This window comes from Canis aureus, chromosome 33, assembly GCF_053574225.1.
Source record: "Canis aureus isolate CA01 chromosome 33, VMU_Caureus_v.1.0, whole genome shotgun sequence".
NCBI classification, from domain to species: Eukaryota; Metazoa; Chordata; class Mammalia; order Carnivora; family Canidae; genus Canis; species Canis aureus.
Window position 1 is genome coordinate 3,483,366 of NC_135643.1, and position 21,170 is coordinate 3,504,535.

The 21,170-nt window shown below is 36.6% G+C and overlaps 1 protein-coding gene across 4 annotated transcripts in view; it reads left to right on the forward strand.

Moving 5' to 3' along the window:
• BMP2K (BMP2 inducible kinase) overlaps positions 1-21,170 on the forward strand; it is a 114,950-nt gene that overhangs the window by 31,803 nt on the left and 61,977 nt on the right. For 3 of the 4 annotated variants that reach the window (XM_077882621.1, XM_077882620.1, XM_077882619.1), the window contains exons 2-3: positions 15,128-15,246; positions 16,935-17,040. In XM_077882621.1, coding sequence (XP_077738747.1) covers positions 15,128-15,246; positions 16,935-17,040 — 225 coding nt within the window. Of the gene's footprint in view, positions 1-15,127; positions 15,247-15,620; positions 15,682-16,934; positions 17,041-21,170 lie in introns of all 4 variants that reach the window. The other variant, XM_077882622.1, reaches the window with a different exon arrangement.

Genomic DNA, 21,170 nt, shown 5'->3' on the forward strand with positions numbered 1-21,170 from the left:
CCCAGTTGAGAGTGGCACTGAATAAGTATATAACAAATTGTGGCAGGTAAGTTTTTAGAATTTCCTGTTGTAGAGTTTGCAAACTCAGACGCCTGCACAGGCCAGGCGGATAATGTAAAAGTGAAGTGGCCCAGTGAATAATACATTGAAACAGTAGGGAGGAGAGAGTTCAGAGGCACTGAAAGGCACACATCATCTATTGTAAAGACGTACTTACAGCTCCATCTGATTGATGTCATGTGGGAATGAGGACCCACTGTTTCCTTATCTCCAAGTTTTTTTTTTTTTTTTTAAACAATTTTATTTATTTATTTATTTATTTATTTATTTATTTATTTATTTATTTATTTATGATAGGCACACAGAGAGAGAGAGGAGAGAGGCAGAGACACAGGCAGAGGGAGAAGCAGGCTCCACGCACCGGGAGCCTGACGTGGGATTCGATCCCGGGTCTCCAGGATCGCGCCCTGGGCCAAAGGCAGGCGCCAAACCGCTGCGCCACCCAGGGATCCCATCTCCAAGTTTTTTAAGAGAAACTGAAAATGTAGGTTGTCATCTGAAATATCACAATCTTCTAAGGTACTGAACAGTCCAAATATTGTTTTGACCTAAGACCTCTTCTTTATAAGGAATATTGCCTTTTTTTTTTTTTTTAAGATTTTATTTATTCATGAGAGACACACAGAGACAGAGACACAGGCAGAGGGAGAAGCAGGCTCCATGCAGGGAACCCGATGCCAGACTCGATCCCAGGACCCCGGGATCATGACCACAGCCAAAGGCAGACGCTCAACCACTGAGCCACCTAGGTGTCCCCAGAAATGCTGCATCCTAAGTAAGGTTCTATCAGGAAGAAAGCTCTGGGAGTGGGGAAGGCATTGTTTTCTCTTGATTATCTGTTTTTCTTTTGTTTCTCCTCAGTTTTAATGTTTTTCCTAGGTCCTCTCGTATGTAATTATATAGCTAGACTTTTCTTCTGACATAACTAACCAGGACAGATGTGGATGTAAAAATTATTAGGAGGTGAGGTTTATGGAAGGGGGAAGGAAGGACTTGTGACTCCCATCTTTTCAGCTTTGTGTTATTGGACTAGCTGCTTACCTTCTTTCTAAGTGTTTATTCCTCATATGTACAATGGGAATATCAGTTAAACTGCCCATGATATTATGAGTGATAAATAAGATAATGTACTTGGAAGTGCTCTGTATAGTGTTAGCACTATATGAATGCTATACTTTTGCCTTTTCTTCTCTAAATCCCCTTCTTGTTCCCTGCTTAATCAAATGTACCTGACTCATTCTTTCATTGCCTTGTACTAGATAGCACTTACTGATACGATAACTTTGGCAAGCATTTAAGTTAGTAATCCTCTTTAGGAGTATTTTCACTTTTATTTTTTTAAATATTTTTTATAGATTTTATTCATATGAGAGAGAGAGAGAGAAAGAGGGGCAGACACAGGCAGAGGGAGAAGCAGGCTCCATGCAGGGAACCTGACGCGGGACTCGATCCTGGGTCCCCAGGATCATGCCCGGCTGAAGGTGGCGCTAAACCACTGAGTCACCGGTGCTGCCCTGTTTTCACTTTTAAAAGAAACTTTCGAAGTCACTGCCTTAACTTAAAGTAATGAAACTCTGATGTATCACAGGCCAGTGGACATTGGTTAGGAGGATCATTTTTCTGGCTCAAATCCCACAGCAAAATAAGTGCATGTTTTACTTATCTTGAAGATACTTTTCAAATGACATTGTTTTCTTTGGCAGTGGTTGAAACCAGAAGTTACTGACAGCTTGGTATTTCCTCTGTCTTGTTGATTTGCATGATGTATAATGATATACACAGTACAGAAAAACCACATGTAATTCTGTCCTTCCATCTTTCTTCTTCCATTCCCTAGGAAAACAAACTTAATAGGAGTAAACACTACTAAAGCCCAGTCTTTCATAAACATGAAATGCTTGTGTGTGTCAAGATGTTGGAGCTGTAGGTATCTAGGATACCATAAACATTTTCTGTGGCAAGAGACTTATGTTGCCTTTGGGGGAAGTTGTGAGTCTGTATAATCAGCAGCACTGTATTTCTTGTAAAATAATAATTCTCAGTGGTGGTGGTGGTGTTGGATGGTAAGGGACAGAGGAATTACCTGGGGAAAAACATCCTGTGTTTCTTGTTCTTTCTCTTCCAACTTTGTCATGAAAAATTTAAAATAATATGGAAAAGTTTAAGGAATAGTATAATGAATAACCATATGCTCATCATCTAGAGTCAACTACTAATAACATTTTACAACATTTTCTTTATACATTTCTGAAAACACATGAATAATTAAACACATGACTGTGTCTTAGAAGAATTATTGTTCTCAGATGGAACAGAGGTACTGTGATTAGAGGATAATGAATACATTTTAAGAATGTGTATGTGTTTAAATACCCATTAAATACTAATAAGTAAAATGATATGCTTTAAGATTTATTAGGTGAAAGGTTTCTAACAAAAGTACTTTGTAGGTAATGCTGTTTACTTCATATTGACTCACATCAGGAAACACATAATGTCAATATTAATGCAATATTAGTGACTCTCAGATTTCTCCCTTATATTTTTTTCCTTATGGTACTTTGGCATCATGGGGTTATCCTATTTTTCATCAGCCTTCATCTTGAATTTTTGCATACATTGATGATCCTTACTGAATTAGTTTCTTAATATTATACTTCTCAATTTCGATACCTTTTCCTCCCAACTCCATTGACAGTCTCTATCATTTTTGGGAATGAGTAGTGTCTTTCAGTGTGTTGGGCAAGAAAATAGCTCGAGAACTGTGGTTATAGGAAACATTTCATGGTAATTCTATATTTATATAACTTCTGCCAACTTGGATTTTCAGTTATCTGGAAAGTGTTGATTAGGAGCTAAGAGAAGCTCACCGAATGTAAATTATCCCTGATGAAATTAATTTCTTATAGTGACTAGGAAAGTTCTTTTACCTGTCACGTTTTGTCAAAGAAATTAGGGTATCTTAGTTTTTACAAGGCTTTATAAAAAAATACCTCATTTTTTTCATTTGCAAGCATTTAGTTTACTTCAAAAGTGATTTGAACAGTTGTATTATGAACACATTTTGATTATTCATTTTGCACTTACTATTATGTAAAATCTTCATCAAGTTTCTTAATACCTAATGGAAGAGGCAGATTGGTGAACAGAAGATCAAGTATGCTAATAGGGTATGGACCGGAAGCTGTGATGAGAGTTTTAAGGAAGTGCTGTGTAACTAATAAGGATGTCTAATTGTATGAACGAGTACATATTTACTAAGTACTTAATTTAGCATTGCATGTCTCCAAAATATTTGATGTTGACTTCAGACCTTTCTGGATTATTGAAAATCCATTCTGAATTAGGGTTAGATTTTAAAGTTTCTTATTTGTTGCTTCATATGGCGTATTTCTCATTTTCCTAAGTAGGAGATAAAATATATCCATAACTACTAAGTAGTTGCATTCCAACAACAATTCTCTGACACTAAACTGGGTGTCCTACAAATTAAAGGGCTCCGTCCCAGTAGATTGCCCTTATTTCAGATGCCTAGGGGCCCTCAGCACTTCTGATGACTGGCTTGAATACAAATTTGGGGTTTCCCATGACTCTTCTTCAGATTTGATAATTTGCTAAATGACTCAGAATTTAGGAAAGTGCTATATACTTATGATTATCATTTTATTATAAAGGATACAAATGAATAGCCAAAATGAACAGGTACAGAAGGCAAGAGATAAGGTATGGAAGGGTCTCTGGTGTGGGAGCTTCTGTCCTCATGGAGGCAGGTGTGCCACTCTCTGGGCACGTCAGTGTGTTCACCAACCAGGAAATTCTCTGAACTTTGTTATTCGGAAATTTTATTGAGGCTTCTTTACATAGGCAAAATTGATTAAGTCACTGACCATATGATTGAACTCACTCTCTAAATCCTCTTTTCTTCTCAGAGATTGGGAGTGAGAAGTGGAGTGAAAGGAGAGGCAGGAGGCTAAAAAGTTCCAACTCTCTAGTTATGTAGTAGGTTTTTCTGGGGCCAGCCTCCAACCTAAAGCTAGCTAGGGGCCCCACCACTATGTTTCTCATTAATATAAACAGCACACTTCTGTCAGGGAATACTAAGGGTTTTTGAAGCTCTGTGCCAGGAACTGGGGACAAAGTCCATATATATTTTGTATTTTTATGTATGTAGAGTCACAATAATGCTTTCATTAAAATAATCAACTTGTAGGATGTTTCTACCCTAAAATGAATTGGGGAAGGGTTCATTTAATTGTTATTTTGAGTAACTCTAGAGGGTTGCTTTCATTAGACACAAATTTCAAGAAACCAAAACATAAAGGTATCTTATTGTGTTTAGGGGGGAAAAATAGAGTTATTTTTAGCCTTCATTTATCTTAAATTTTCAAGTCTTTAAAATATAATTTACAAAGCTAATTTTGTTTTGAATTATGTATGACATTTCATGAATACTTGGATCTACAACCGATTTGGGGCATGTTTATGTAGGTAAATGTTGTCTTTTTGAATCTTAACTGTGTTTATATTAGTTTAATCAAGGCATGTGTTTATTTCCATTCTTTGTATTCTTGAAAATGTGTAGTGTAAATCTAACCTTCAAAGATGGAGTAGTAGTAATAGCAGCAGTACAATAGTAATCACAGTAGTAGTAACTATAATAGTTACCATCTATGAAATAGGTGATATTAAGCACTTTACATACATAATCTCTTTCATTGTTTACAGTAGTCTTGTGAGATCTCATTATGTTTCCAAATGCATGAGGACACTAGGGGTCAGAAGTTAACATGCCTTATGTTCATGTAATTAGTAATGGTGGAGTTAATATTTAATTCCAAGTCTGACTCCAAAAGCCTTGCTCTTCCTCCTCTCTTGCTATGATGGATTCTAAGAAAAAATTTAGTGGAGCATTTTGCCATCGTTCATTGATTCATTCATCCAATAAATAATAATCTTGTGCCCATTAACTTATACCAGGCATTAGTCTGTCTTCCATTTATAGCTAGCAGTGTTTATTACTTCAAAACTTCTAACCTCTCATAGTGTCTGTTGTTAATATAAAGCCTCAAGCACTATTTCATTTCTCTGGTAGGTCTCTTCTTCAAGATGATGATTTTGGAATAGTCTTACTATATAATCAAGGGGTTTTTTGGGGGTCGTCTTCTGGACATTTTTATTTGGCGTTATTCTTAGTATTATTTATATGTTTATCTTGCAGTGATTGTCTTACTGTGATCTCTTTAGAAATAGAAGACTACTGAAGCAGCTATAAAGTTTTCAGATTAATTTCAGCTAGACAATGAAGTATTTGGTAAAATGACACCACTAGTATGTAATATGCTTATTTAAATAGTATGAGCTTAATTATGCTTACACATTCACTTACTGCTTGTGAGGTGGCCAGATGATATCGAAGCCAGCCCAAACTAAGGCAAATTTGCAATCATTAAAAAATTTTTTTGCGTGGCATTTAGGATCTTTTCTATCCTGAACCTTCTGAAGTTTGTTGATGATGAGCCTTGATATGGATCTTTTTTGTTTGTTCATCATGCTTGGTATTTACTGGGTTAGTGCTTTTAAAAAAAATAATTAAATTTTAAATTTAAAAAAAATTCTGTATAATTAACATACATTGTTATATTAGTTTCAGGTGTACAATATAGTGATCCAGCAACTCTATACCTTCCTCAGTGCTCATCACAATAAATCTACTCTTTATCCCATTCATCTGTTTCATCCATCCCCACCCACTTCCCCTCTCTATAATTAAGAGTCTCTTTTTTTTCTTTGTTTTGTTTCTTAAATTCCACATATGAGTGAAATCACATGGTATGTGTCTTTCTCTGCCTTATTCCTTTAGCATTATACCCTCTAGATCCATTCATGTTGTTGCAAATGGCAAGATTGCAGATTTCATTCTTTTTTTTTTTTAAAGATTTAATTTATTTATTCATGAGAGACACAGGGAGAGAGAGACAGAGACATAGGCAGAGGGAGAAGCAGGCTCCATGCAGGGCGCCCGATGTGGGACTCGATCCCAGGACTCTGGAATCATGCCATGAGCTGAAGGCAGTCGCTCAACCAACCGCTGAGCCACCCAGGTGTCCCAGATTTCATTCTTTTTTTTTTTTTTTTTTTTAAATTTTTATTTATTTATGATAGTCACAGAGAGAGAGAGAGAGGCAGAGACACAGGCAGAGGGAGAAGCAGGCTCCATGCACCGGGAGCCCGACGTGGGATTCGATCCCGGGTCTCCAGGATCGCGCCCTGGGCCAAAGGCAGGCGCCAAACCGCTGCACCACCCAGGGATCCCCAGATTTCATTCTTTTTATGACTAATATCCCAATGTATATATATTGGGTTAGCCCTTATAGAAACCCATATACTTCAAGTTTGGGATGTATGTGTATGTATTATATCTTTGATAGACTTTTATTTTCTCTTTCTGAAACTTCTGTTACTGTGATGTTAGACCTTTGGACTTGTACTTCCAGTTGGTAAATTACCATCTGTACCAGAGGAAATGCAGGGAAGATAAAGAAATGAAGAAACTGGTTCTGTCATTCATGTTTTCCTTTTTTCATGTTATCTCTCTGAACACATTTGAGGGGAGTTACAAATATATGCACCATCAGTAAATTAAAAGTAAGACATAGAAAAATGATGGCTTTTAATAGGAGGAATGGTTTATCAGGAAGGAAAGTTAGTCTGTAGAAATATATACCTTATGTTCATACACAATTACCAGAGGCACCTGGCATCTCTAGAGTTTTACAAGGTGGTATTCAGTCAGGTGCAAGGTATACTGTAATTCTTTTAATACTGTTAAGTGAAACAAATTTAGGTTGGCTTAAAGCTACTCCTTCATTTAAATGTGATTACTTTTTGTGTTGTGTTGGGGACAAAAGAGGTGATATTTAAATTAGTCTGTGGAATGGTTTCACATGTGAACCACATGTCCTACCCTGGAAACAAACTAGGGGAGGCTGATAATCATTGCTTTTCATAATATATACCCACAAAATGGAAGGAATGCCAATATTATATTCTATTATATGATTTATAGATTGCAAAAGATGCCAATAATTTTTCTTCTCATGTTAACTTGCATAAATACACATTTCCCATTTTACTCTGTCAGATCAATATCTGTTATTCTTGTATTTTCTTGGGATTTTGAGCACATTTGGAATACTTTATAATACCCTCATAGCCCTATATTTGGAATTATAATTAAAGCTTTATTTTAACAGCTGTGCCTTGACTTAGACTTGAACTGTATATTGAATTGGACAACATAATAAGTGAAATTTGCGGTTTACTGCCAGTAACCTTGTGATATATGTATGCAGTGAGTTGAGAATTAAAGTACGAGGAGGAGGGGCAAGATGGGGGAAGAGTAGGGTCCCCAAATCACCTGTCCCCACCAAATTACCTAGATAACCTTCAGATCATCCTGAAAATCTACGAATTCGGCCTGATATTTAAAGAGAGAACAGCTGGAATGCTACAGTGAGAAGAGTTCGCGCTTCTATCAAGGTAGGAAGACGGGGAAAAAGAAATAAAGAAACAAAAGGCCTCCAAGGGGGAAGGGCCCCGTGAGGAGCCGGATTGAGGCCAGGGCGAGTGTCCCCAGGACAAAAGAGCCCCGTCCTGGAGAAGCAGGAGCTGCACCAACCTTCCCGGGCGGAAAGGGGCTCGCAGGGAGGTGGAGCAGGACCCAGGAGGGCGGGGATGCCCTCAGGCTCCCGGGGACACTAACAGACCCCTGCGCCCGGGAGAGTGCGCTGAGCTCCGTAAGGGCTACAGCGCGCACCGGGGGATCCGGAGCAGCTCGGGGGGTTCGGAGATGGCTCCGCGGAGGGGGCTGCGGGGCGGGAGCGTGGTCCTAACGATGAGGGTTAACGAGGTGGAAGAACGAGTGAGTGACATAGAAGACAAGTTGATGGCAAAGAGGGAAACTGAGGAAAAAAGACAATTAAAAGACCAAGAAGACAGATTAAGGGAAATAAACGACAGCCTGAGGAAGAAAAACCTACGTTTAATTGGGGTTCCCGAGGGCGCCAAAAGGGACAGAGGGCCAGAATATGTATTTGAACAAATCATAGCTGAAAAATTTCCTAATCTGGGAAGGGAAACAGGCATTCAGATCCAGGAAATACAGAGATCCCCCCCTAAAATCAATAAAAACCGTTCAACACCTGACATTTAATAGTTAAACTTGCAAATTCCAAAGAGAAAGAGAAGATCCTTAAGCAGCAAGAGACAAGAAATCCCTGACTTTTATGGGGAGGAGTATTAGGGTAACAGCAGACCTCTCCACAGAGACCTGGCAGGCCAGAAAGGGCTGGCAGGATATATTCAGGGTCCTAAATGAGAAGAACATGCAACCAAGAATACTTTATCCAGCAAGGCTCTCATTCAAAATGGAAGGAGAGATAAAGAGATAAAGAGCTTCCAAGACAGGCAGGAACTGAAAGAATATGTGACCTCCAAACCAGCTCTGCAAGAAATTTTAAGGGGGACTCTTAAAATTCCCCTTTAAGAAGAAGTTCAGAGCAACAATCAACAAAAACAAGGACTGAATAGATATCATGATGACACTAAACTCATATCTGTCCATAGTAACTCTGAACGTGAACGGGCTTAATGACCCCATCAAAAGGCACAGGGTTTCAGACTGGATAAAAAAGCAGGACCCATCTATTTGCTGTCTACAAGAGACTCATTTTAGACAGAAGGACACCTACAGCCTGAAAATAAAAGGTTGGAGAACTATTTACCATTCAAATGGTCCTCAAAAGAAAGCAGGGGTAGCCATCCTTATATCAGATAAACTGAAATTTACCCCGAAGACTGTAGTGAGAGATGAAGAGGGACACTATATCATACTCAAAGGATCTATCCAACAAGAGGACTTAACAATCCTCAATATATATGCCCCGAATGTGGGAGCTGCCAAATATATAAATCAATTAATAAACAAAGTGAATAAATACTTAGATAATAATACACTTGGTGACTCCAATCTAGCGCTTTCTACACTTGATAGGCCTTCTAAGCACATCTCCAAAGAAACAAGAGCTTTAAATGATACACTGGACCAGATGGATTTCACAGATATCTATAGACCTTTACATCCAAACTCAACTGAATGCACATTCTACTCAAGTGCACATGGAACTTTCTCCAGAATAGACCACATACTGGGTCACAAATCGGGTCTGAACCAATACCAAAGATTGGGATCGTCCCCTGCATATTCTCAGACCGTAATGCCTTGAAATTAGAACTAAATCACAACAAGGAGTTTGGAAGGACCTCAAACACGTGGAGGTTAAGGACCATCCTGCTAAAAGATGAAAGGGTCAACCAGGAAATAAGGAAGAATTAAAAAGATTCATGGAAACTAATGAGAATGAAGATACAACCGTTCAAAATCTTTGGGATGCAGCACAAGCAGTCCTGAGGGGGAAATACATCGCAATACAAGCATCCATTCAAAAACTGGAAAGAACTCAAATACAAAAGCTAACCTTACACCTAAAGGAGCTAGAGAATAAACAGCAAATAGATCCTACACCCAGCAGAAGGAGAGAGTTAATTAAGATTTGAGCAGAACTCAACGAAATCGAGACCAGAAGAACTGTGGAACAAATCAACAAAACCAGGAGTTGGTTCTTTGAAAGAATTAATAAGATAGATAAACCATTAGCCAGCCTTATTAAAAAGAAGAGAGAGAAGACTCAAATTAATAAAATCATGAATGAGAAAGGAGAGATCACTACCAACACCAAGGAAATACAAACGATTTTAAAAACATATTAACAGCTATACGCCAATAAATTAGGCAATCTAGAAGAAATGGACGCATTCCTGGAAAGCCACAAACTACCAAAACTGGAACAGGAAGAAATAGAAAACCTGAACAGGCCGATAACCAGGGAGGAAATTGAAGCAGTCATCAAAAACCTCCCAAGACACAAGAGTCCAGGGCCAGATGGCTTCCCAGGGGAATTCTATCAAACGTTTAAAGAAGAAACCATACCTATTCTCCTAAAGCTGTTTGGAAAGATAGAGAGAGATGGAGTACTTCCAAATTCGTTCTATGAGGCCAGCATCACCTTAATTACAAAACCAGACAAAGACCCCACCAAAAAGGAGAATTACAGACCAATATCCCTGATGAACATGGATGCAAAACTTCTCAACAAGATACTAGCCAATTGGATCCAACAGCACATTAAGAAAATTATTCACCATGACCAAGTAGGATTTATCCCCGGGACGCAAGGCTGGTTCAACACTCGTAAAACAATCAATGTGATTCATCATATCAGCAAGAGAAAAACCAAGAACCATATGATCCTCTCATTAGATGCAGAGAAAGCATTTGACAAAATACAGCATCCATTCCTGATCAAAACTCTTCAGAGTGTAGCGATAGAGGGAACATTCCCCAACATTTTAAAAGCCATCTACGGAAAGCCCACAGCAAATATCATTCAATGGGGGAGCACTGGGAGCCTTTCCCCTAAGATCAGGAACAAGACAGGGATGTCCACTCTCACCACTGCTATTCAACATAGTACTGGAAGTCCTAGCCTCAGCCATCAGACAACAAAAAGATATTAAAGGCATTCAAATTGGCAAAGAAGAAGTCAAACTCTCTCTCTTCACTGATGACATGATACTCTACATAGAAAACCCAAAAGCCTCCACCCCAAGATTGCTAGAACTCATACAGCAATTTGGTAGTGTGGCAGGATACAAAATCAATGCCCAGAAATCAGTGGCATTTCTATACACTAACAATGAGACTGAAGAAAGAGAAATTAAGGGGTCAATCCCATTTACAATTGCACCCAAAAGCCTAAGATACCTAGGAATAAACCTAACCAAAGAGGTAAAGGATCTATACCCTCAAAACTATAGAACACTTCGAAAGAAATTGAGGAAGACACAGAGAGATGGAAAAATATTCTATGCTCATGGATTGGCAGAATTAATATTGTGAAAATGTCAATGTTACCCAGAGCAATGTACACGTTTAATGCAATCCCTATCAAAATACCATGGACTTTCTTCAGAGAGTTAGAACAAATTATTTTAAGATTTGTGTGGAATCAGAAAAGACCCCGAATAGCCAGGGGAATTTTAAAAAAGAAAACCATATCTGGGGGCATCACAATGCCAGATTTCAGGTTGTACTACAAAGCTGTGGTCATCAAGACAGTGTGGTACTGGCACAAAAACAGACACATAGATCAGTGGAACAGAAGAGAGAATCCAGAAGTGGACCCTGAACTTTATGGGCAACTAATATTTGATAAAGGAGGAAAGACTATCCATTGGAAGAAAGACAGTCTCTTCAATAAATGGTGCTGGGAAAATTGGACATCCACATGCAGAAGAATGAAACTAGACCACTCTCTTTCACCAGACACAAAGATAAACTCAAAATGGATGAAAGATCTAAATGTGAGACAAGATTCCATCAAAATCCTAGAGAAGAACACAGGCAACACTCTTTTTGAACTCAGCCACAGTAACTTCTTGCAAGATACATCCACGAAGGCAAAAGAAACAAAAGCAAAAATGAACTATTGGGACTTCATCAAGATAAGAAGCTTTTGCACAACAAAGGATACAGTCAACAAAACTAGGAGACAACCTACAGAATGGGAGAAGATATTTGCAAATGACGTATCAGATAAAGGGCTAGTTTCCAAGATCTGTAAAGAACTTATTAAACTCAACACCAAAGAAACAAACAATCCAATCATGAAATGGGCAAAAGACATGAAGAGAAATCTCACAGAGGAAGACAGAGACATGGCCAACATGCACATGAGAAAATGCTCTGCATCACTTGCCATCAGGGAAATACAAATCAAAACCACAATGAGATCCCGCCTCACACCAGTGAGAATGGGGCAAATTAACAAGGCAGGAAACCACAAATGTTGGAGAGGATGCGGAGAAAAGGGAACCCTCTTGCACTGTTGGTGGGAATGTGAACTGTGCAGCCACTCTGGGAAACTGTGTGGAGGTTCCTCAAAGAGTTAAAAATAGACCTGCCCTACGACCCAGCAATTGCACTGCTGGGGATTTACCCCAAAGATACAGATGCAGTGAAACACCGGGACACCTGCACCCCGATGTTTCTAGCAGCAATGGCCACAATAGCCAAACTGTGGAAGGAGCCTCGGTGTCCATCGACAGATGAATGGATACAGAAGATGTGGTCTATGTATACAATGGAATATTCCTCAGCCATTAGAAACGACAAATACCCACCATTTGCTTGGACGTGGATGGAACTGGAGGGTATTATGCTGAGTGAAGTAAGTCAGTCGGAGAAGGACAAACAGTGTATGTTCTCATTCATTTGGGGAATATAAAAAATAGTGAAAGGGAATAAAGGGGAAAGGAAAAAAAATGAGTGGGAAATATCAGAAAGAGAGACAGAACATAAAGTCTCCTAACTCTGGGAAACGAACTAGGGGTGGTGGAAGGGGAGGAGGGTGGGAGGTGGGGGTGACTGAATGACGGGCACTGAGGGGGGCATTTGGCAGGATGAGCACTGGGTGTTATTCTCTATGCTGGTATATTGAACACCAATAAAAAATAAATTTATTATAAAAAAAGAATTAAAGTACAGGATAATGTAGTCAAAACTCTAGATAAAAATTTTGAGGGACTGATGAATGATTGATTGTGAATGATTTCCCTGAGGAAAAATGTGTGTTGAAGAATGTGGTAGATATGGATTGGTGGCAAACAGGTGATGCTCCTCTCTTGGATTATTGTAATGTCTTAACTAATTACTTCCCACTAAGTGCATTCTTCAAACAAATAATATTAGCTGATTAATAATCAGAAAATGCTGGAAAATATAATATTTGGAGAAAGATAAATAAATTATTCCCTTTCTTTCTCAAAGCAGGCACTCTTATTTACTTTGTTTATGTAGAAATCAGTTGATGAACACAATATCTTCTCTATTTAGAAAACTTAATGTCTGGTGGGATCTATGTCTAATTTCAAATTAGTGAAACTAGCAAACTTTAACTTTTAGGAATAGAAGTTTTATGAAAACAAAATTTTTCCTTAATTTATAGGCATAAAATTACATTGTTTTGTGGGTGGTTAAGAATGAATATATAGGATCCATGACTCTTGGAACTTAATCTCTGTTTCAAAGGATATTTAACTAGGGTGTACATCAGAACCAACTGGGAGACTACTCTCCACTAATACTCCCCAATTAATAACCAGTGTACATTATTATATACTTAAGAGAATGTATACACAAAGTAGAGTAATATAAAGCATAGGGGAGTTTTTGCTGCGCGCGCATGCGCGCGCACACACCCACACACCCACACAGCCTTACTGGAGCTTTCTGATTCAGACTTGGGGGCAGAACTTGGAAAACTGTTCAAGATAAATTCATTCTTTCTTTCTGTCTGTTACCAGCTCACCAGGCAATTCTGATGCATAGCTGTATTTGGGAAGCATGGTTCTAGGGGAATCTCTAGATAAATATCTCAAAACAAATGCTGTTTAAATGATTTATCTTGATCTCATTCTACCTCCTTACTTGGATCTAACTTTTAGCATTTTTTTGAATTTTTAAAAAATTAAGTAAAATTTCAGTAGTTGTAGTAGTACTTTATTAGTGCTACTAATTTCTTAATGTTTACATTTAAAATTAATGCTAAGTGAACTTTAAAAAAGTTCCTTGCATTGTTAGAGCTTTTACTTCAAATACCTTTCCCAGATATCATCTTTTTCTTTCCTGGTAACAACCTTGTGAATCAGGTGATTTGATTTCCCCTACATTGTTTACATGGAAATCCATATCTACAAGGTGAGAGTTTTACAGTTTGTTGGAATTGCAGCAGGGGACATGGAGGCCCCACATTGAATCCATACTGATTCTGGAGTGTCTTAGGAACTCTTTTTTTTCCCTTATCATTTATCCCTAGTAGTTAACTTTTCCTTTGACTAATTTGCATTGAGTCAGAGTACAGGTGCCTTAGCATTGCTTAGTATGTTGCTTTATACAGGCTATCAAACTGATAAAAGTGACACATCATTTTTTATTTTAAACTACATTAGGCAACATAATATCCTTTACCAGGATGAGCTTTAAAAACTTCAGGTGGAAGTCTGGATGTGATAGAAGTAATTGTTCTTTAGAATACCTAGCAATGTCTTTCAGATTTGCTTTCTCAAATACAATTGACAGACTCTCCAAAAAACTATGGCATAAATAATGAAGACATATCATTTAAGAAGGAGGTGGTTCCAGTGTTGTCTAATTCAGTAGACTAATTATGTCAGTGTTCTGGGTCATTTTTGATCTGATCCTTTTGGTCCATCATGGCCACAGATAGCTGCGATAGGTCTAAACATCATATATAACAAAATCCAAAAGCCAGAGGAAGAGCATGGCCTTCTTCACAAGTCTTTCTGTTTTTCTAGGTGGACAGTCTTCCTACATTCCCCAGCCAATTTTCCCTTATGTCCCAAAGCAAAATCAATTACATATCTGGTTCTAAATCAGATACTGACAAGAGGAAATGAAATTCCCATTATCACCTTATAACATTGTTGGTTCATTCCCTGGAACTGGAGGGGGACCCACCCCTCTGATCCTGTTGATGCCTCAAATAACATCAGTATTTTGTTATCACAGAGGGGGAAGCTAGTGGGTAAGCAGTCACTAGTAAGTATGTGCCAAACTATAGTAATAAAATTATGTAGTGATATTTTCCATGTATTATGTAAGAAGTATTGCTGTGCAAAACGAAATTTTAGCATTTTCACCTTTAAAGGGAAGCTTACTCATTTCAGAAGTGTGTTATTCTCTATGTGCTGCTTTATGATTGATGTAGGAAGCCAGTATTTTGGCCTTTAACCTAAAAAAATAGTTGCTTACTATTATATTTGTGTGCAGCCAGTTTATTTCCTGCTGAGATTAAGCTCCTCAGTGATATTACATGATTTTGATAGTAGTTTCTGATTCTTTTTAGTTAATTGGTACTTGTTCTTCTAGGTGGATTCTCCACCGTTTTCCTGGTGCGGACACATGGTGGAATCCGGCATGCTTTGAAACGAATGTATGTCAATAACATGCCAGACCTCAACATTTGTAAAAGGGAAATTACAATTATGGTAAGTGAAAGAGTAATTCCATTTGAAATTTGGTGTATTTTCTTTTGATTTTGCACTATAATATTAACCAGCTTTTAAGTAAGCTGCTTGTTGGTTTATGCACATTTAGAAAACCTTTGAAGTGCATTCTTTATAGTCCTATATAGGGCTAAATATAGCTAACTCCTTCTGCTTTTTCCTCTCTTCCTTATTATAGTTCAGCAGGCAAACTGCTCTGCCTACCTCCTCCCCCTTAAAAATACATTTTAATTATGGAATATCTTGAGAATAGAAAAATTACAGAATTATGTAATAAATACTAGTTTATGTACTACCCAACTTAAGCATTAAAATCTTACAGATATAGTTGAAGCCTTCTGTATATTCCTTCCTAGCCGTATCCCTATGCTGTTCTCATCCAAAAATGTACGAGAATTGCAGTTTTTCCACATTCATGTAAGTGCTTGTTAGTATCATTCCTATTTATCCACCTAAGAGGGAGATTTCCTATTTTATATCAATATCTTAATCAACATGTATTTTGATCCCTTTTGTTCAATGATAGGCACATTTATACATCATGACATACCAGATTGTGCTTTTACTCTCCCTATTCCCTAGTTAGACTAGAGTTGATTAGGCTTTGAGACTTGCTTTTTAAAAGCTTTTTATTTTTACAAAGGCTATCAGTTAAAAGGGAGAAGAGATTTACCCCAAGATAGTAGGGGTTCTTACAGTGAGTTCTCTAACTTGAGTCTAGGTATGGTACTGTTGTACCATAATTCTTCCTTTTAATAGAATTTGTGTAATTTTGATACATAAAATATAGTCATCATCAGTAGCAGCAACACTCAAATTCTGTGCTTTTGAATAAGATAATTTAGGGAGATTAGCTCTTTAGAGCAGTGGTCTTCCAACTTTTTTGTTGCCCATTTAACATTATATTTATGTATTTGTGAATTACTCACATGTTCTGCCTCCTAATTACATAGTTAAAACTAGGTTTATTAATGATACTAGATGTAAATTTATTTTAAAAAGTATTACTGATCATTGTTTTTTAATTTCCAGACTGAAATGGCAATGATTGTCTTACACCAGGAACAAAAGTGTAGGATTTGCCATTTTTTTCTTATTTCTTTATGCTTATATTATTAGTATTATCTATAACTTATGGTTTCTTAATAGAAGTTTTTTTTAACCACTTGTTCATTTTGTAGGTTATTTAGTTAAAAGTATATGCATTCATAAGTTCACTTAACTAGGTACACATAAACTATAATATGTTGCAGGCAAAACAAACAAATGAGACTATAATTTTTAGTTCATAAATACTAGGACTTAATTAAAAAAAATTTTTTAGATAAAAGTTCTGATATTCTTGAGTCCCAAAGGACTATCTTGCACACTTTTGGAGACTGTTGGTTTTGAGTGAACCATCTCTTTCTTCCTGATTGAATTTAAAAATTAGTGTTCATTGAATATTTGCCTATTAGAAAATAGCAGCCATATGGAAGTTTTTATTGAAACCTTGTAGAAATCTTTTTGAAATATGTCAGATTCTATACTTTTTTGAAATTCTTTAAATATATTAATTTAGACTTCAAACCATTGCCAATATTAAGAGCTTTAAAATGTATGTTTTTCTTTCTTTCTATCTATCTATCTATCTATCTATCTATCTATCTAATTTTTTTTTTTTTTTCCAGAAAGAGCTATCTGGTCACAAAAACATTGTGAGTTATTTGGACTGTGCTGTTAATTCAGTTAGTGATAATGTATGGGAAGTGCTTATCTTAATGGAATATTGTCGAGGTAAATATTTTTCTGTATTTGTTTTATACTGAAAAAAAAAATTGCCCTTAAATATGTTTTAGTACGTGTCTTGGTTTCTTCTAGGGTAGCTGTCACCTGATTCTAGACACTTATTGTAATCTCAGCTTTAATTATCTAATTAAGGAATGCTGTTAAGAAATATTTAAAATCTACAAAAAATATATTTAAAATCTAGTTATCCTTGCTGCAGTGATGATGGGAGTATGTAAATGACAATTAAAAAAATGCTGTTGGTTTAAAACAGGAAATCCAAACAGGTGAAGAGCAGTTACATAATCATTCTCCCTAAATGTTTAATGTCCAACAAAGAAGAGTGTATTGTGTCAATATTAGTTTTGTAAGATTTTTTTCCAGCACTTAACCATGTTAATTTTCAATATATTTAATGTAGTAAATTTAGATGCATTTTGATATGTAATACTTATAAACTTTCAAAGTCTTTTGGGGTTCTTTTGTAAACATCAGAAGGTTTTAAAAACTATATTTGGATCTCTTATGGTATTTCAAAGAAATACTTACTTGTATAGCATATCTTAATAATTTAAAAACTTTTAATATATTTGAAGGAGGCAATTAATCCATTGTCTGCAAACTTGCACTTTTTTTTTTTTTTTTTTTTTAAATCAGACTGTATCTGGCAGTTTGGGTTCTAGTGGGCCTTGGTTTGTATTGAGATTCTCTGAGGACAATTGTGATTTTTAATTATGATATTAGGAACACTTGCCATTTCCTGAATGATGGTGGAGGTGGATGTTGGTGGTGGTGGTGGAAAAAATATAGTCTCATTTACTCTAGTTTTGTAAGGAGGGAAGGACAGGGGAAATGAAGTAAATCAGTATTATAATATCTCTTATTATATAGTGGTAACTTATTTCCAAATATAATATTAAAAAACAGATGTTTTCCTGATGGCTTTTTATCTCATACTGTAAAACATTGTGATCTCTTTAAGGAGAAGATACTGATGTTCTTTACTCTCCTGAGCTCTAGCATTTGTCGTGCTAAATCTTTTTTTTTTTTTTTTTAAAGATTCTTTTTTTTTTTTTTTTTTTTAATTTTTTACTTATTTATGATAGTTACACAGAGAGAGAGAGAGGCAGAGACATAGGCAGAGGGAGAAGCAGGCTCCATGCACTGGGAGCCTGATGTGGGATTCGATCCCGGTCTCCCTCCAGGATCGCGTCCTGGGCCAAAGGCAGGCGCCAAACCGCTGCGCCACCCAGGGATCCCATGTCGTGCTAAATCTTAGCTGGATAGAGTAGCCTGCCCTTGGTTACTTGTAAAGATAGTCCTTGGCTTTTTTTTGTAAAAGTAATTGAATCTGGCATAATCATATGAGTTTAATTAATAGTCATCCAGAAGACATTTTAAAAGGGGAACCAAATGAACTTCAGTTTTTAGGGGACAAATTTTTTTATTTTCATTTTTTAAAGATTAGTTTATTTATTTTAGAGAGAGAGAGAGACAGAGACAGAGTGGGGAGAGGGGAAGGGCAGAAGGAGAGAGAGAATCACAGACTCTCCACTGAGCGCGGAGCCTGATCATGGCTCAATCTCAGGAGATCATGATCTTGAGATCATGACCTGACCCAAATCAGGAGTCAGACGCTTGATCAACTGAGCCACCCAGGTGCACCAGGGGACAAATTTTATTTTAAAGTAAAGGAATATGACCTGAGCTATTATTTTGAGGAAGTCATTCTTTTGCTTTTTAAAAAATTAAAAAACATTTTTTTATCTAGTTTGAATTAGTAAGCTGACTCACGTGAAATTTTTATATTTATCAAAGTAATTCACATATGTTTTAAAAATTCAAATAGTTCTGTTAAGCTGTGTCTAAACCATTATCCTCTTACCCCATTCCTCAGAGGCATTTGCTTTAAAAATTCTTGAGATATTTCTTCTCATATTTAATTTCATATTTCTGCACTTTATTATATAGAAGAGAATTTGCAGTTTTAATGAGATCTTAGAGTATGAAAAAGAAGAAACATAGAAAATCAGAGCAGTGTGTGATTCTGGGCATGGGGAGGCTCTTAAATGAAAGTTTGCTAGTGCTGTTTCTGTTTTTTATGTTTTAGATAGGATCTCCAAATAAAAGTGAGGATTTTACTGTCAGAGTAGTATGTTCTTAGTTTTTAGATTAAATTAATAATCTGTGTTTAAATTATTTTGTTTGCCATTTAACTCTGATATGTAGTAGTCTGTAATTATGTTTTCTTTCTTGTACTTTAAATTTTTTTTCTTGGAGTTAATAATTACCCCATTTTTTATTTGCCTAATTTCCTTCATATGTGTTAGTGGTTTAGACCCATATTCCCCAATGCATGTGTAAATCTTTATGCAGTATGCTTAAACATTTAAATATTGTGCTTTATTTTTTCTTCTATAGAAACATCCTTTTGGGAGACTTTAGTTCTGTTTAATTTTGAATGGCATTTAGCTGTCATTCTGGGAATTCCCTTTGCCATCGTCCTATCTTGGACTCCCTGCTGCTCATGCCTCCCTCCTTGTTTTTAACTACCTCCTCTGAATAGAGTACATTTTTCAGTAGCTTTCTGATAATGGATTATGGAAGGAAACATATTTGAAACCTAGCATATATGAAATATTTCTATTCAACATCTATGTTTAATTTTTAGTTTGGATGACCAAAGTGTTATAAGTTAGAAATAATTTTGATGTAGAATTCTGAAGGTGTTATTCCATTTTTTTCCTAGTGTTTGTTATTATTGAGAAATCTGACGCATTATGATTCTTTAGTTTTTTAGGTGGCCCCTTTTTTTCCATGGACACTTAGAATCTTTCCTTATCTCTAGCATTCTAAAATCTCAGATATAGGTACTTTGGTTATAGGTCATTTTTGCTCTCTTTATTTTTGGGCAGTTTTTTTCTCTCCTTAATTTTCTCTTTTTAAGAATTTTACTTATGTTGGGAGCATTTCTTAAATGTATCTTTTTAGCTCCTCTATAGAATTTTGTATTTCTGCTGTGTTATTCGTAATTTCCAGGAACGCTTTGTTCTCTTAATGTTGTTCTTTGTTAAAATTCACCTTGAGGGATCCCTGAGTGGCTCAACGGTTTGGCACCTGCCTTTGGCTCAGAGCGTGATCCTCATCAGGCTCCCTGCATGGAGCCTGCTTCTCCCTCTGCCTATGTCTCTGCCTCTCTTTCTCTCTGTGTCTCTCATGAAAAAATAAATAAAAAATCTTTAAAAAAATGCACCTTGCTCTTGTGTTAGATGCAAGTCTTTTGTTGTCAATAGTGATTATAGTTTTTAAAAAATCTTCTTCTGTTCCTTGTGTTTTTGTTTTTCTGAATTTTTTGCCGTTTGTTTTTATGCCTTCTTTTCTATGTTAGAAGTTTTCTTCAAATGTTTCACCAGCTAATAAGTTTACTGCACGTGCTGTAGATTAGAATGTACCCTCTGAGTGGGCAGTTATATCCTAGAGAAGGAATCCAGAGGATCTGAGTAGAGCATGCTCAATAGCATAAAACAACAGTCATTTATTATTAATTGTGTATCAGTGGTTCATCCATTATAGACTGAGCTTGGTGGAATGACACTGTTCTTTTTGGCTGGGCTTGTTCACCTGCCGGTGGTTTTGCTGGGGTTAGTTGGAGTGGCTCTGTTTCATGTGTTTCTCATCCTTTTCCCTGGCACTGTAAAGCTGTCCTGGGGATATTTATCTCATAAAGATAGTAGCAATACAATTATACCTTGTTTGATTTCTGAATCTGATTTTTTTTGTTTGTTTCTCATTAGAATAACCTTAACTTTAATTTTTAGGGGACTTTGATTTTGAATAATGAAATTTTATTTGTTTCTACATTTGAAATGCAGCTCAAATACAGCTTTTAGCTTTCTTTGAGGACTTGGATTTTGTGATTCAGGACCTCAGAATGGAATAAAGAGGATTAACGTTTAAAATTTATACTACTTTTTAGAACATTGAAAGTTTGGAAGAGAAACTTAACATTGAATTCAAGGTTATGATTTCTTTAGCTGTGAAATGATATTTCAAGAATGTGAATGAGCACTAATAAAACGCTTTTCATCCTGTTTAGTTTTTGGTTAAAACAAGTTCCTTGTCTAACACACAAAAGGATG